Here is an 18,092-nt window from a genome sequence, read left to right as displayed (position 1 = left end):
ACTCGCAGGCAGTTTCTGAATGTGCTGAATTACATCTGTTTATGAGCAAACACAGACACGTTCGCAAGGTTCTCATCAAATCTTTTCCACATAGTTACCCGGGAAGAGACCTTCCTTCCCTCCAATTCTGCCCGTCCACCAGCCTGACGGGTCTGCGGAGAGAAACGGTAAAGAAACACGTCATGAACCACTTCCAGTCTATCTCATCAATGTGCATCTCCCTACATGTCGTTGCTTTCGTGCACGCACCTTCTTTGACAAGATCTAACACATCATTGGCCTCGAAGCTGATCTCATCCGTGTCTTGGCCGACGTACTGATATAACGCCCGGCAGCGAGGACCCTGAGGTCGAGGCTGCGGTTTAGGAGCAGGAGGAGGTCGCTGGTGGATGCTCATTTTCCTCTGCTTCCTGTGACAAAGGGGGAAAAATGAGGTGCTCATGACCATAATTTATTCACATCTTATTTATTTACTAACATGAATAAAATTAACTTTTAACTGCCACGCGTGGGTTGAAGATGGCAAAAGTGCCAAAAGTTGCAGTTCCTCAGCTGGCCACTGGGGGCTGGCTCTAAAAGCGAGTCAATCCCAATAAAGTCTCATGTTAAAATATCTAAATTTACAACAGGAAAAATATGTTTTGCTCTCTGTAGATATTGATCCCCTTTGTTCTCCGTATGAGAGGTAATTTCTGTAAAATTTACCCCTTAAAAGGCTTAAAGTTGGGCTTAATTATAGCTGCCTCTGAGGAATCAGCTGTTCAGTTTCCTTCTAACTACTGATTGTTTTAATAATTCATTTTTAGCAGAATGCAGCATCCAGTTTAAGACCACAGTCAGTGAACTTTGCAAACCAGCACTAGTCTCGGCTAAAACATCCTCAGGACTCATCCCAGTCCGGTCTCATCCGTATCCCAAAAAAGCAGCGGTCAGAATAACAGACCGTCAGCTGAAAAACAAACAAACATAAAAGCAGGGTGTTGTTGTCGTTGACAGAGTCTTTGACTTTAGCCAACAGCGTGCGCCACACCCTGGATGGATTAAAGAGAGGCTGTCGTGATTTTTCTCCCCAGAATTAAGGAATTAATGTGTTTAAATCTCTCTCAACCCCAACATTTATTTAACCAGACTTTCTGACCCGCCTCTGAGTGCAGCTGGTAGGAACTACTTTGTTCCCAGAACACCCCCCCCCCCAAACCAGCGAAACAGCATCTAGTATTGAAGAGATGATTCAGTAATTCAGTGTAAAACAAACAGGTTTCTCTGCCTCGCTCTAACTTTCAGTTACTCGCAGGTTTCAGCCTCACCTTGGTAATCCCTCACAAACCACACCTTCCTTTCTTTTTTAATGTCTTTTTTAAACATGTCTTACCCTGACATGCCCTGATCAGGCACATTAAGGAAGTCCAAGTTTCCTTGGTTATACTGGTTTGGCGCTGGAGGTCGGGGCCCTCTCTGGGATCCCAGTTTGGGCGGGCCTCCCTGGAGTGGTCGGCCCTGCTTTTGCGGGGAGGAATACGTGATATCGGCTTGTGGGTTATGAGGACCTCTGGGGAATTTGGCTCCACCGTTCTGATGCACTGAGGAGAGAGAACGAAGCGTGTGCTTCAATAACAGAGCAGCAGTACGACGGTAAAGACTCAGAACGGCCCATTTCAGTGTTACATGACACGACTGTTATCACTGGTGCCTTTGCTGCTTTATTGTTTTACAGCTTCACATACTGCAGCCATATGTCGTACTGAACGCGCTTTTATTTACGACCTAGATGTACAAAGTAAGCAATCGGCTGTTCAATACACAAAGTAAAAAGGATTATGATTGAAACAGCTGAAAAGTTAATCAAAATACAACAGAGTGTAAATACTGCAGTACTTTATGTTTCAATAAGTACATCCACACTTCCTGTTTAGTTACTTTGAGCCACTGGGAAGGGTTTTTCCACAGGTGAGGATCACAGGTGAGTAGTAGCTTACATTTGGGCGCTACGTGGTTTCTTCCTCCTCTTCCTCCACCAGAAGACGGAGGAAACGACTTCCTGGTTGGCTCTAATCAAAAGAAGGGACAGTTAGGATGCTTATACAGGCAGCATTTTATTTACTATTTAAATTTGTTCCTACTTTTTTCAAGTCTATACGGCATCATGACTTATTTTAACCTACTGGAGGATTTGGGTAGACCATCTCCTATTGTGACAGACAGGGTCTTCCCTCCAGGTTTGAGCTGGGCCACGTCTCCAGGGCCTTTCTGGAACACTACTATTCTGGTGCCTCCTCCACCCCAGCCCTCCTTCTTCACTCTGAACTCCAGCCTGAAGCAAGAAGAACCTGCGTTAGTCACCCCTGCGTGTTTTTCTCATGCTAGCAAAGGCTGTGTGTTCCTCCACCGACCTGTCACCGAAGGAGATTGTCAGTTTTCTTTTTGTCACTTCCTCGTAGCGTTTGGAAAGCAAACTGAGGAACTCTGTCTTAAAGTTGGATTCCAGCAAACTGTCATACTGGGCTTCGTGGAGGATGAAGAAATCATCCTGTCTCGTACTAAGAAGGAAAAAAAATACCATGAACTCACTCTTGCTGAAGTTTAAAAACAGAAAGAGGAAGCAGTGCGGGTAACTGAAACACTGAAAGACATTCAAGGAAGCATTAAAATAGCAGCAAGAAGAGAGCAGAGGATGCAGTTACATTTTTCACTTCAGCAACAGCAGCAGTAACAACATACACAGGCTGCATAAAAATGAGAGATTTTAGTAATGAATCTGTGTTAATTAGATACACACCTGAGAGAGACACTGCTGATGCCTCCAAACTCCATCTTCCGCTTTAGTACTTCCTTTATCTGTCCTTTCTCGGGTCCTTTCTTCACCTTCTCTCGGCCAATCAGATAGATGCCTTTCGGTGTCAGGATCAAATCTCTCTTGATAGACTGGGTTGGGGGGAGAAAAGGAAAGCGGGTGACTCTGGGGACAAGGTACAACTCAGTTACTTATACAGCGCCAAATCACAGCAGCAGGCGCCTCAATGTGCTTTATGTTGTAAGGTCGACCCTACAATAACACACACAGAAAAACCCAACAATCATGTGACCCCCTATGAGCAAGCAAACTTGCTCATAGGGGGTCACATGATTGTTGAGTTTTCTTTTTTTTCCTTTGGGTACATTTTTTCTGAAGTCGACAACAAGCAAGACAGCGTGAATTTAATGTCTTTTATAAATCTTAAGGTCTTATTGTTATAGAAACTGAACAGAGAGTACGTTGCCAAACTTTTGAGCCACCCTTCATTTCCTTATTTTTATCAACGTTTTCTTAGGCAATAGTTTTCCAGACTTTCTGAAGGTCTTTCAGTTGTTTTCCTCGGCGATTGGCTGCTTGTGCCTGACGGTTTTCAGAGGAATGCTTTTGACCTGCGAGTCAATCGAGCTTGTTTCTACACACAACACATAAAAAAGTTTTGAAAAATGCCTGATATAACATCCCGAGCACACACACGTGGACGGGCCTCCCCAGAGCCTCGACTGCAACACTGCTGCAGCAGTGTGGGGTCATGTTGATGGAGAGCAGAACAGATGACAGCCAACATCCAAAGAAGAGCTGCGAATGTCCTTCAAGGAGCCAAGAAAAGAACTATTCCTGAAGACTACTTAAAGAAAGCTGCCCAGGATAATTCAGGCTGAAGAATCAAGGTGGTCACACGAAACCTTCAAGCTTGTTAGAACGTAAAAACTCACTTTTTCTCTTTTATACTTTATTTCCATGTATGTTTGCAACATGTTTCAATAAATCACTTTTCTGGCAAAATATAAAGAAATGACGGATTGGCTCAAGACTTTTGCACAGTACTGCAACTCTTTCTTTGATTGGACGAAAACACAAGAATTCAAACCTTGAACCTGCGATCAAACTTGTTAACCGAATCAGCGAAGTCGACGCGCTCCCTCTTGGCGAGGAACTGCCGCAGCTCAGGCCTCTGCTCCAGCCCGAGGTAGTCGCCAACGAAGTTCCTGTTGATGCTGTTTTTCCTCCGCTCTTTGGAGTTGTACAGGATGTCTGAGGCTGCGAGTCACAAGGAACAACAAACATTTCTAAAACCAACTCAAGCTCTTTGGTGCAACCTGTGCGGGGAATCTCGCCGCTTGTGTAACTCACCCTCTTCTCTCATCTGTTCGTACTTCTTCCTCGCGATGAATTTTCTCCAGGCTTTTTGAATGATTCTGGCAAAAGTGTCAAACTTCCTCTCTCTCATCTCCTCAAGCAGAAACAGCTGAAAGGCATATGTGCATGAGTATTTCTGCAGGTTTAGTGCATGTTAGAGCAGGGTGACCTTCAATCCTCCCTTAGTTATGCTGCAATAGACCCAGGCTGCTTGGAGATTCCCATGATGCACTTGGTGTTTCTTCTTCACTCCCCCTTTATCACTCTCTCCGTGTTTATGTGCCGCTCTACATTTAATCATTAGTTATCATTAATATCTGGCTCTCTGTCTCAGTGTGTCTTTTGTCCCGTCTTCCTCCCCCGGATTCTGTCAGAGGTTTCTTCCTGTTAAAAGGAAGTTTTTCCTTCCCACTATCACCAAATCGTTGCTCACAGGAGCTCGTCTGATTGCCGGGGTTTCCTCTGTATTTTGTAGAGTCTTTGCCTTTCAATATATATATTTCAATATATGCCAGGTCTCTCTTGGAAATGAGATTTTTAATCTCAATGAGAGTTTTTACCTGGATAAATAAAGGACTAATAAAAAATAAAGGACTAATATTTTTTTATACATTAAATGGAATTAAAGTGGTTAATGAACCAGCTGAGGCAGTATTATTAGCTGCTCTCAAGCCTGTTTCACTGAAAAACTTGCAAAAACTTCCCCCAACATGTTGCAGCTATGTGGAGGTTAGAAAGTAGCTGTGGTCTGAACTTTTTTAATCTTTGAAGCTATTTCAGTCCCTTTTCACGCAAACATTTGAGCGCAGCAACATTAATATCGTCCTGCTGAGATGAGTCAAAAAACACATGCAGCATAATCTTCTCTGCTCTTTACCTCACTGAGAGGTACGAGAGCTTATATCAGGCAATGTGAGCGTTTCTTTATTTGTAAATGGTAAATGGCCTGTATTTGTACAGCACTTTACACACCCAGTCATCCTCACATCCACACACTGGTGATGGCAGCTACACTGTAGCCACAGCCACCCTGGGGAGCACTGACAGAGGCGAGGCTGCCGGACACTGGCGCCACCGGGCCCTCTGACCACCACCAGAAGGCAATGGGTGGAGTGTCTTGCCCCAGGACACAAAGACTGTCGGAGCTGGGGCTCGAACCGGGAACCTTCCGATTACAAGGCGAACTCCCAACTCTTGAGCCACGATCGCCAAGATAAGTTGAGCATGTTACAACACTGGTTAGAACAAATATGCAGCCTGACGGAATATAAAATATGAAGCTCCGTACCGATTCGGGGTTCTTCACAAAGACTTTGGTGCGTCCCATCTGGTACTGATCGTTATCCATGTTGACGGAGCGAAGGAGGTGAAGCACCCCCTGCTGCTCTGGCCCTCTCCAGCACGGCCATGTTTCGGCTGTCAGAATGGCGTACCTGGATTCAAAAAGCACCAAACAAACAAATCACAGTGAGAGCTGTGTGTCTTTTTTCAGGCAGGATTCCATGAACACGCACGATTAAACTTACCTCATCAGGAATTTACTGAAGAGTCTCCGATATGCGAATCCAGCCCTTCGTACGCGGATGTTTTCCCGCAGTCCGAGGTATTCTACTTGATGCCTGGCCCTAAAAACAGATAGCGCCGCTGATCAGCAAACGTTCCCTGTGAAATCTTTCAGAGTTCCTCAAAGCGTGACGGCGAGCATTCTCACCTGCTCTCCTCCCAGTCTTTCGGCCGCTTTGTCTCATTGGGTTTGATGCAGCGGATGTAATGCGGCGTGCACTTCATCAGCGTGTTCACCAGGTCGTTCGCTTGTTTCTGCGAGGGAAACAACAGCGTGAGACGAATGCGCTGCTGCACAAAATCAACCGTCGACAGATTGAAAAGCTCTCACCTTGATCTTTGAACTTGCCGTGGTCGGCCTTCCTTTTTTATCTGTGTTGAGGTTTTCGGGGAACAAGCTACGGATGAAGTTACTAAAGAGACACGTTTTTTTTAATGCATTGTTTTTTTAAAATTACGCCTTCAGTGCAACAATCAGACCAGTACAGGAAACTCACAATTCACTGCTCTGCATGAGCTCGATGAGGTCGGGGAAAAGCACGTCCCGATTTCTCTCACAGAAGCCGTTGATATCATACGACACCTGCGACGACACCAGATATTTTCACTGAAAAACCCCCAAAAACAAATCTTTGAGGTTTATAAGCGCCACATCGAGCAAACAAAATCAAATCTTACCTTCCCGGCGTAGTGATGTATAACAAAGCCCGAGTTCCAGCTGTTGAAATGTTCGTGCGTCCCCACAGCAGCCTGCAGTTTCTGCAGCAGAGTGCCATCTGCACCCTCTCCTTTGGCATGCATGGTGGCGCACACATCATCCAGCACGCTCATTATACCCGGAGGGTTCTGCAAAGAGACGACGGCTTTTTAGCTGCGATTTTGTTCTTTCAAGTTTGATAACTTTTAGATAAACGAATAAGAAATATCTGTTAGAAATGGTAAATGGCCTGCATTTGTATAGCGCTTTACTCAGTCCCTAAGGACCCCAAAGCACTTTAACACATCCAGTCATCCACCCATCCACACACACATTCACACACTGGTGATGGCAGCTACATTGTAGCCACAGCCGCCCTGGGGCGCACTGACAGAGGCGAGGCTGCCGGACACTGGCGCCACCGGGCCCTCTGACCACCACCAGAAATTGATACAAATTAGCACACGTGCAGTTACATAATACAAAATGTTTGACATGACCACCTGGTAACTTTTGATTGTAATGTTTTTGAATTCAAACTGAATTAAAGGTTCCCAGTAAACATGTGTAGAGCTTTAATATGAGCTTTAAAGACCAGAGTAAAACTTATATAAAGTTACTTTTATACAGTAGTTTGATTGAAAGCCTGATGTCTTTAGACCGCATGTAAATCACCATTTTTTAGTCATCCAGTCAAACACTTCAAACACACAAATTCGTACAAGGAGATAAAACTGCAGCTCCTCCACCAATGCCTCATATGTCTTTTCTTCTTCCATTTTTGGCTTTTGGGAATATCATATATTATCTGATTTACTGTGAAAATAAATGTGCAATAAAACTTTTCCAAAAACAAAATGCAAATGTTACCCCCGATGTTACTGCTATATCACGTGACTTGATTCTTCCTGTTGTGACCCCGAGCGCTCTGTTCTTCCGTTTCACTGTTTTCAGGAAGCAGAGCACCAAACTCTCGCTGCTTTAGGGGCCACTTGTTTTCTAATCAGAGCCAATTTTACACAATCTGCATAAACCCTCCGTCAGTCATCGCGTTTATGAGCTTACCAGTTTATTTTCAATAAGGTCGCACACAATCTTGTTGTTGAAGTACTCGATGGGCGTCCACTTGATGCCCTCCTGAACATATTCTTCCTGAGAGACAATGAGAGCAAAACATTTGGTTTGAGGACATACAGTGATCCTCACCAACTGAAACACAGTGGAGTCAAATGCATGCGCTGCACAGTGCAGTTACAATTCAATTCTATTTATATCGTTTTATTTATAGTTACCTGCTCAGCCTTCAGGGTGAGTTCGATGAAGATCTGTTGCAGTTTCTCGTTGACAAAGTTGATGCAAAACTGCTCAAAGCCGTTTCTCTGAGGAAGCGAATACAACACAGTCAGTAAGAGATGAAACAAATCCTGCTATTAAACACACATTTAGTCTTTTAGTGGATGCGTGCAAAGGTTAAGTATCTGGAAGTTATGAGAAGCCTAACCTGGAATATCTCAAAGCCATAAATGTCAAGCACTCCGATGCTGAATTCCTCATATGGTTTCTGGATGGCTTTATTTATAGACTGGAGAAGTAAGGACACGAGACAAATGCAAAGAGCAGATGAGGTGCATGAATACATGTCAGCTGAATTCAAAGCAAATGTTTCATTTTCTTTAGTCTGTTTTTGCTCAGCTGCATCATCAAGCGTGATTACCTCCACCAGGTAGTCAAAGAGGCGTGCATACAGCGCTTTGGCCAGGGCATCTCGTGTGTAGTTGGCCTGCTCCTGGTTCAGGGTCACGTTGATGGACTCAGACTTCCCTCCCCACTTTGAATCCATCTTCCGGCTGGTCAGCTTGTCCTGCAGACGGTTGGGGTCGATGCCCAGCAGATAGGCGGGGAATGCGAGCACTGGAGCAAAGCAAAGTAAAGTTGTAGTTCAATCGTGCCAAAAACGGACTCGTAATTCAGATGTGTTTTATTATGCCATAAGCAAAGACTTCCTATGATGAATTAATGATACCCTCCCTAGACAGAAGCCAACGGAGGGTATCATTGCTGCTTTGGATGCAACCACCAATTATCTACTGAGGCAGTAAACAGGGAAGTCGTCTGTGTGTAGAGATTCTATTCATTTGTTGGGCGTGTGCCGGGGACGACCTTTGTTATGGTGATATCCAGCGGGAGTATGACTGCATGTTAACAGAAGATGCGTCGGCACGTGTGTGTCGCACTCACAGTCTGTGCTTTCCACCTGCCCATAGTTGCCTGCTTCTATGAAGCTAATGTTTCCCAGGTGGAGGATACCCGCAACGATCTGCAGCACCTGCGTCTGGATGTCACCTGGGATCCCAATCACCTGCATGGCCTCCTGAAGAACAAATCCAAGAAGAAAGTGTGACGGCAGCAGCTTCACCACAACGTGAGGAGACGTCAAGCAGAACTACTTTACGTCCACATTTTATTTCCTGCCAGCAATCAATGTAGACCAGCTAGAGCCACTATAATGGGTTTAGCTACAAAGCATTGATCAGACTTTCCACACAGCAAACCTGGGACCAAGCACAGGTTTGCTGAACACCACTGGATCCCACCTATAAGTTTGCGTACCATAGTTTCCTGGAAGTCTTTGCTGTCATTGGTCCCATCCACCTTGTATGTCCCAGACTGGTTGAGGTAGTAGTAATAATCAGGAGTCATGATGCCCAGGGCCTCTCTCTGCTGAGCACTAGCTCCCTCTATCAACTGGAAAACAACAACGCAGGCCCAGCAGGAGTCACACACACACACTGGCTTCATATTGAATGAAGATTTTGCAGCTTAAGAGGAACTCTGTACTTTTTTTTTTTTAAAGGAGTTGCTATTAATCTGCGGTTTGTGCTCATCAGCCTCTCACCTGATAGTAAATGTGGAAGTTCCTCTCGTTCTCGTTCTGGCTGACCACCCTTGACTTCTCGAGCAGAAAGTTTGATATTTTTCCACCATCTGGCTCCCCTCCTCTGCTGAACTGGATCTCAAAGTATTTCCCCTGATTAATGTAAAAATCAAAGTCAACACTTGGAGTTGAGAAACGAGGCTGCGAGGAAATCTGTCCTCACTCATTATTGCAGATCAGCCAGTGTCAAAATTTGCTTTCAGGATGAGACGGTTCTCAAATCATGCGACCGTTTCCTAAAGATAAACCACTTCCATGTTCACTACATTTATATGAGTCTGAAAATATATGCGTGCATCTGACTGCACGCTCAGTACACGAGAGCTGTGACGGTGTACAAAGGGTAACAGGAAATATAACTAATTGCTCTTCTGATATCTCACGCTAAAGCTGCAGACATGCAGGTCAGGGTGGTTTATGGGTGTGATGTCACATCATTAGGACCCTTCTTATGAGAAACCAGAATGAATGCAATAAAAGTGTTGTTGAAGTGCACGAGAATGTTGTAATAAATCACTTGTAATGAGGCTACAGGCACATATGTGGCTCTGCACAACCTCGCTCTGCAATGCTTGGAGACAGCTGTTATTACTTACATGCTAATATTAGCTAATCACCTTAAAAACATCATAGTACCGTGTTATTCCAATGGAGCACTTCCCTCTCACTCCTAGAATTTCCAAAAGTAGCACAGGGGGCGGAGCCTTTAGCTATTAGGACGCTTTACAGCGGTGTCACCTTCCAGTTTGGATTCAGAGGACAGACACACGCGCTAGTTTTAAGATTAAAGCGTTCCTTTTTTTGATAAAGGTCATAGATAAAACTGAATCAGGCGGGTGGGGGACTTCCAAAACACAATGAGCACTTGTTCTCCACTCCCGTCTGTTTATGTGCTGCTGTTGGTGCCACTACACCTTGTCTTCCCTCCCACAGAGTTTGTGTATTTTCTGACACTCCTGGTTCTACTGGAGGCCTTAAAAGGGAGTTCTTTCTCCCCACTGTTGCCAAGCGCTTGCTCATAGAGGATCGTGGGATTGCTGAGGGTATTTCTCTAATATAATAAGCTGATATTCAGCATGGGTACTGTTTATAAAGCTAACCATCTTAGCTTTTTTACAACTAGCACACTCAGCAAGCTAAAGCGAGTGCTCTTCCAGGTAACCTGGTGTTCCTTTGCCCCGGCTTCCTGCCCTCCCCGAGCCCGGTTCTTCCAGAGGTTTCTTCTTGTTAAAAAGGGAGTTTTTCCTTCCCACTGATGCAGAGTGCTTGCTGAAAGGGTTCATTTGATTGTTGGGATTTCTCTTGGTTACGGTTACGTTGTGAGGGTGTAGATTTACCACAGAAGTGTAAGTCGAGCTTAAAACTGCGAAGGATCCATAAATAGTTGAATACTTGAAAGGGTTCAGATCAAGAACACCGGGCCTTTATTTGTGAAAAAATTATACGTGACTGCTGAACTCTTGAATGTTTTATTTTTGGGGTGTGGGGTTGACTTCTCTGGGTTTTTCTTTTTAAATGAGCAGGTATATTACTTAATAACTATAAACTTGATAGAAAGCATCCACACCAGGTCTTCAAGTAAAAAACTCATACTTACAAAACGACTAGAGTTGTTGTTGCGAACAGTCTTGGCATTACCAAAGGCTTCCAACAGAGGATTTGACTGCAGGATGATTTCTTTTACATGCTGCCACACACATGCACACAAACATTAACACAATACCAGACAGTGAAAAACCTCCACGCCACACTGAAGGAAGTTTAAAGGTTTTTTGACTCATTTTGAAGATTCATATAAGGCGGAGCGAGCATACGGTCTGTACCTGCACTTTCGATCCTCCTCCAGATACTTTGGAAATGTAACCCATGATGTATTTGGCAGCCACTGTCTTCCCAGCACCGCTCTCACCGCTACCGCAGCCACGTAAAAAAAGGCAGACAACACACCGCAAAGCCATATTTTATTGTCAAACATACCTGCACGGCACAGCATGGGCGTCAGCGTGGGAAGCAGAAAACTCACCTGATGATAACACACTGATTCTCCCCGTCAATCATCATGTTTCTGTACATGTTGTCAGTCAAGGCGTAGATGTGCGGTGGATTCTCATACTGGGCCTGTAGAGCGAAACGGTTTGAGGTCAGTTTGAGTAAAACGAGCGTAGGGCAACAGCAGGCAACAGGAAGAACCTCTGCACCACATATGCCACAAGTTTAAAGAAGTCATGAGAAGACGGCGATGAAAATTCACTTACAGCTCCTTGATAGAGTTCAATCTCTCTGTCAGTGAAGTAGGGCATCTGTTTGAAGGGGTTAACAGATATCAACACAGGGCCGATGTAAGTCTGGAGAGGGCGGCTGAGGAAAGTTTGGGAATGATGCATCATATGGTTTAAATACACTTAAACAGAGCGTACGTACATTAGACGTTTTGAAGAAAGTGAAATGTTTTTGCTTTGTTCTGTTGACATATGAGCTAAAGCTAATGTTAGGCATCTTCAAACACCCCATCTTCTAATAGCTTCCTGGGGGGCAGGTTTCACGCTTTCACTCTGCAGGTGAAACAGAAAACAGACAAAGTATACGCTGGCACCCCTCGCATCAGCGCGCTTTCAAACACCGAGGCTGAAGCAAATCACAAGTTTCAGCTCGTACCGTCCACGAAGTCTGAACCAAAATGTCACGGTGACATCATCGCTGACATATTTCTGCTAATGTCAAAGCCAAAGCTGCCTGGTGCTCACCGACCTGAATGACTACCCATGGGGCCCACCTGCCAGACGGAGGGAAGGGGGAAATACCAAAGTCATGAATCCATTGTAACCTAAATAAAGCCACGTGTGACAGACATGACCAGTGTCGTTATCAGTTCACTTCCTTACTGATAAGACTGGTAAGACAGAGGCCTGCTTTACCCAAGGATCCCACGTTAACAGGAGAGTAACTCTAACCAAAGACACCGGACGTGATTAACAAACAGCTTCTTATCTAAGCGAGTCGTTCTCGATATAACATCAACTCGCTCTCACTCAGGATTTAACATGGATGGGTTTTTCTCTAAATATGGCGCTGACGTTCAGCTGTGCTTTCAGAAGACGGAAGTGGGCTGTTGAGTCACACGGTGAACTCAGAAGAGGAAGAGTGAATTCCTTATATTTATGCCCATATATGTTTGTTTGATTGTCTGTGAATTTGTGTTTTGATCAGCACATCTGTGGGTGGATAAGAAGACTGTACACAAATATGGAAGAAGGCCATTTCAGCCAAGGTGATTTTTCACTTCATGCTTTCACGTTCGGGTTCTTTAGCGAGATTCAATGTGAAGATAGAGCAGATTGTGGGGACAGTTTAAATAGAGGCCTTTAGTTCCCGTCAGACTGCAGGTATAATTTACAACATCAAACACAGCTTGGAGGATACAAAGATGTAGTCGTCCATGTATCTCTTCTTCAGGTTGTCCACGATGGCGTCTTCGGTGATCTTTGACAGGAGGACCATGTCGTCCACGCCGCTTTGCTTGACATTTTGACTCTGCCAGTGGTACTTTGCCTGAATCGCAGAGGAGAGGAAGACTCTGTTAGTAACGACGTGTTGCAATAATCTTTAAAAGGACATTTTACTCAAGCTGGGTTTCCTCATCAAAGAAACTACCACACGCTGTGACGCAAAAGCAGCGTAGCTCAGCGTACTCTGTGGCTGAGTGGGAATTTGGACCGGAAAAATAAGCATTTTGAAACAATATTAGTGTTTGTTGTAGAGACGAGAGCTTTAGAGAGCCGTGTGGGCATCACAAAGGAAGGAAGGAAACAAGCAAACCAAAAACGAAGCAAAGGAAGAAAGACATGTAAAAAAAGAAAACAGGAGGCCGAGCGAAGATTTCAAATGAAAGCGTTTCAAGCTTTGGCATCAGTAAAGCCAAAAACACAATTACCAGTGTGGTTGTCATTACAGGAAGCTCAGGGCTCGTTACCAGGAAACTGGTCACAGACGAGGTGAGCTCATTTTCTAGCTCGGACATTTTAGAGAAGCTTCTTCTAATTTGCCTCAGCAATGCGACACCTACACAGGAGGCGAAGATAAACTAGCAATAAACTGATTGTTTCCACAGTTTCAGCTCAGCAGCGCTCGCCTCGTTGTTATTTCAGCCTGAACTGTGTTTGATGGGTGAAAGCTGGGGAAACACAAAGGAGGTCTCTTTGCCAAAGTGGGTGAAGAAGAGGCTGAAGGATCCAGCCACAGTTGAAGAACCAATCTGTCACTTCACCATCTCGGTTATGACGTCTTTGTCACTTGGTGAGCTTGTTGTGCTCATCGATGACCTCGGTGGGCGTGACCTCTACCTCTGTCTCTACACGTCATGAAGAAAAGCGCTGCACATTGTAACAAACCTCGTGCTAAGAAGTCGTATTTCATTAGATTCTTTAACATCTTGCTGGTTTCTGGTTTCAGTCCCTTCTTATGAAAAACAATAAACGCTTAATTAGCCACAAATATTAGCAGAACCTCTACAAACAGATTCTGCTGATGCTTCATTTTTAGCTCATCAGCAAAAAATAGAAACACAAAGTTTCATTATGAAACACTGTCAGTGTGCAAACGCCAACAAAGAACGATGCATACAGATGCTGCGTGTGTGACGGGCATGATTACATATTCGTGTCTTAAATAAGCACAGCATGCATGCGTGTTTAGTGCGCGCTTTTGTTTCTGAATTTAAAGCCCCTGAGGGGGAAAGAGCGGGCGGAAGTCACAAGTTTAAAGCTAATTCGCGAGTCTCTTTTTTCTCATATACGTGCCAGTGCTCACACCCTCTGAGCTTAAAGCATAAATCAGATATGACTCTGACACAAACTCCATTAAACAGACCCAAACTACGCCAAAGCTGGGGACTATTTTTATCCGTGGATCAATATGAATTTGCCCTGTAACGACTGTTATAAATGAAGGCGTCAGCACTCGGACAGTGCTGCTGGCAGGATGAGTTCACAGCTTTGGTGCCTTTCAGTGACGTGATGACAACACGACTAGAAGAGAAATAGCAGAGATCAGCGTCTCTTTAAATAGAACTCAAATACCAGATTTTTATGTTCTGCGAGATCAGAATCTGCGATCGTCTTTAATATTTTACTAGAAGAGGTTAAACGGCTTTGATGCGGTGTTGGTAATCTAATGATCACCTACTGATGAGCTGATACACAAACGTCGTTGCTGGTTAACAGATTATCACACACGAGCAATTAGTAAGAGTTTGCCTGTCGTCCTGTCTCGATGGCAGACGGCTGAACCTGATTCCACTGGAGGTTTCTTCCTGTTAAACGGGAGTTTTTTCTTCCCACTGTTGACAGCTGGATGCTAACAGGGGGTCACCTGATTGTTGTTGATGCTTTCTGATACTCAGATTTTTTCCTACAATATTAAAATGCAAAGCAAGGGGGTAAGTAGATGCCATTTAACTGAGATTAAATCATCGGCTGCCCGCAGTAGCTGACCTCCTTTAAATCTTATATCATTTTTAAATGGAGCTGTGTACAGATTAAATGGATACTCGTGTATTGAACTAGTTCAGGAGTAGGTTTGTAGGACTGGAGAGACTATTATAGAAGTAAAGTTATTAGTTATGTTTATACAACCTTTAAAAAGTCAACATCGTCCACCAGGAAGAAAAAAAACATGTTCCTGTTTTTTAGCTGTGATGACATCACACTAGTCTTCACTGAAAGACCAGCCGCCTTTAAAAGAAAAAAAGTAATGCAAATACCCAACACCTTAAGAACCACAAACTACATGCCAGTCAGTTGCGGTGAGGTGTGGTTATCAGCAGACGTTGAATCTCAAAAGCTTTCCACATCAAACCGGAACTTTCTGCACAGTTGTTTAAAGAAAGCAAGAAAAAGACGACCCTGTGATGCGTTTGACACTTCTCATAATTTATTTCTGTCGGCCACGGTTTTGTTCCTTTTCTTCCTTTGCTGTCATGTGTAAACAGGCGAGCGCGACACAGATTTGAAAGCTTTTGTCACACTTGAGATGATGACAGATAAATGGCTCGGAGCCTAAATGTAAAGGTGGCGTGTAAACAGGGAGCTGGGCGTGCATTTTCACTCTCTTCCCTCTTGAAACTGCTCGTTTACCTCCATTTGTCAGATGTGGCTGCTGGTGCAGCTACGACTGCTGTGCGATCCTGGATGTGTGGAGACCTTCTGTGTGCAAGGAGGAAGTGTTGTGACAGAAACTACAGGCCTCTCCTGTAGTCCACTTCCCCTCTCACACCTCATTGCTGCATCTTGTGAAACCCTCTAAACTTTGTACATGCTACCAGTTCTCTTCCTGCAGCTGCCTGCAGCTCGCTCCGTTAGCCCCCTCGAGTGCACCACTCCTCATTATCCTCCCTTTAAATTCAAGCTCATCTGTCTTTCCTGCTCGACTGGTCACTTTCTTACTCTGTCTATGATATTGAAAGTTTCTACCTGTGCCTCAAATTGAAATCGCACAGCACTGCTTTAAGCTCGAGTCTGTGAGAAAGTGAGCTTGTCCCTGAAAAAGAGGAAACATCACTGCTGCTGTGAAGGAGATGAATTCCCCTGAAGAGATCTTATCTCATCTCTTCTGATGCCAAAACTCACTTTAAAGCACAAAAAATCCTCCTTTGGCTTTTAGAAAAGGAGAGAAGTGACATGAGCTGAATTTGCTTTGCAAAAGCAAACTGACTGAAAACGTACAAAGCCATCACAATTCGCCCTTTCAGCCGAGAAAACCACAGCAAACAGGTAACTGAAATGCACAAAATGTTACAGCTGTGAGAGCAGATGCAGGTGGTTGTACTGTACCATTGTTCCCGCGGGCCTCTCTCCTCCTCAGCCGTCCACTGTCCAGAGAGATGGTGTGGGGGGGGGTTTTTGCGCGTGTTGTAAAAAATCCACAGGTTGACCTTAGATTGCTGCCATCGCACAACCAGGACAGCCAACAGCAACCAGCACCCTACAAGACATCCAGTACAGCATTCAAAAACCTACTTCCTCATACTCCCACCGGCAGTGTGTGTGAAACAAGAACTGCTCTAACACACACTGATGCACATTAACTCACCGCATGAAGCCCAGCCGCTTACTTCTCCATTCTGCGCTCTGTCATGCTCGGAGTCGTCAGACGGGAGGATGAAGAAACGACGGCCGGGTCCACGGCACAATTAGTCAGCCCAGTTCGCCTGCCGCACAGCAGGCGAGCGTTGACGGCAAGCGACGCTCATCCGCAGAAAGGGGATAGTTATCTTAAATCAGTTGTTTCAGCCGTGTGTTAGCGGCTCCACCCAGGCTGTGGTCGCTTCATGTAGCGGCTTCTCATAGTGTTTGTCTTGTCAGAGAGGCTGCTGCCTCCAACGCCCATAATAACAGACGGGTTCATTCAGAGTCGACTTTGTAGTGTGTGAGTGGAGGTGTCAGTTGCTGGTTTTCCTGTGTTTTACGTCAGCTGGATCGAGTCTTTAAAGCTCCTGCAAGATGCGCGTGCCAGCGCAGGGTCAGGTCTCATTCATTCATGGGCGGGGTCGTGACTCTTTCAGATGTGGGGTTTCTCTGTGATTGCACCTCTGATTGTTTCTACTCCTTTTTCCTCTACGTCTCTTTCTAGATCGGTTTTGAACACGTGTTGTTTAAAGTCACGTTTTTCTTAGTTTGTATTTAGTTTTGTGTCTTTGTGGTTGGAACTTCACTAGTGCGTTCGAGGTTGTCTCATGAGCCTCCTTTTAATTACTTCTACCGTTTTTCACTCAGTCTCTTTTCAGGTGTTGCACATAATATATAGCGATGTGTTTTGCATGCGGCCGTGTCTCCTGATAACACGGGACCGCAGAGACAAATGCAGGCCTGCATTTAGGCCTGTGGTGCATGCTCAGCTGCTCGAGCTGTGACCTAAACCAGCGGCCTCGATTCCTTTTAAATTTGTTCTAGATCCTCGTGCGGGTGTAAATTTCAGTCAATGCTTCTAAAGCACAGAGGAAGAAACTTTCTCCGACTAAACGTTCTACACCCGCTTCACACGAGGACCGGAGGGAACGCAGGAGCGAGCTGCTGCTGATTTTAAAATCCTTTTAAAGCACTTCACGGTCTCGCCTCGGTGCCTGTGTTTCTCACGCTCGCCGTGTATGAACCAGCGCGGGACCGTCAGCCAGAGGAGCTGAGAACAGCTGGAACAGCTGGAATCTTTAAACATCAGCCCAGCGTTTGAGTCTGATGATTCCATCTGTTTACTAATGGTTGTCCTATGATCTGCTTATAGACAAGTATTGGTGTCCATTTCTTTGATTTTTAAAATCTTTTCAATGCATTTATTTGTATCTAGCCTTTCTTGGCTTGTAGGTTCTCTCTGTAGCTACACTGATGTTCATAAAATCTGTTACAGAAGTTTGACTGGTTAATCTCATCCAACAGCAGATGGGTTTTGTCAAACAGCAGTTAGGTTCTCGAGGCCTCTATCCATCCATTCGCTTCTCCTTTTCAGGGTCGCGGGGCCCCTGGAGCCTATCCCAACTGTCTTAGGGCGAGAGGCGGGGTACACCCCGGACAGGTCGCAGGGCTAACACACAGAAACAACCATTCGCTCTCACATTCACACCTATGGGCAATTTAGAGTTTCCAATAAACTTAACCGCACTAACTGGGTGTCTTTGGACTGTGGGAGGAAGCCAGAGCACGCAGACACGGGGAGAACATGCAAACTCCACAGACCTTCTTGCTGTGAGGCAACAGTAC

General features: G+C 44.9%; 1 protein-coding gene across 1 annotated transcript; it reads right to left on the bottom strand.

Moving 5' to 3' along the window:
* Positions 1–42: 42 nt before the first annotated feature.
* myo1f (myosin IF) lies at positions 43–17,857 on the bottom strand. The gene is made up of 29 exons (XM_005938529.3): positions 16,432–17,857; positions 16,173–16,323; positions 12,766–12,894; positions 11,601–11,690; positions 11,369–11,463; positions 11,169–11,256; positions 10,943–11,032; positions 9,307–9,438; positions 9,021–9,155; positions 8,649–8,781; positions 8,125–8,321; positions 7,912–7,992; positions 7,703–7,789; positions 7,476–7,562; positions 6,392–6,559; positions 6,211–6,296; positions 6,045–6,126; positions 5,862–5,968; positions 5,677–5,775; positions 5,439–5,583; positions 4,145–4,259; positions 3,882–4,051; positions 2,777–2,922; positions 2,391–2,537; positions 2,163–2,311; positions 1,977–2,048; positions 1,373–1,580; positions 250–410; positions 43–152 (listed from the first exon to the last, which is right to left on the bottom strand). The coding sequence occupies exons 2-29, from the start codon at positions 16,173–16,175 to the stop codon at positions 76–78; spliced, it is 3,279 nt and encodes a 1,092-aa protein (XP_005938591.1). The 5' UTR covers positions 16,176–16,323; positions 16,432–17,857; the 3' UTR covers positions 43–75.
* Between the last annotated feature and the right edge of the window lie 235 nt (positions 17,858–18,092).

This window comes from Haplochromis burtoni, unplaced genomic scaffold, assembly GCF_018398535.1.
Source record: "Haplochromis burtoni strain Fernald_Lab_line unplaced genomic scaffold, NCSU_Asbu1 Contig_256, whole genome shotgun sequence".
NCBI classification, from domain to species: Eukaryota; Metazoa; Chordata; class Actinopteri; order Cichliformes; family Cichlidae; genus Haplochromis; species Haplochromis burtoni.
This window is presented reverse-complemented; position numbering and strand designations above follow the sequence as displayed.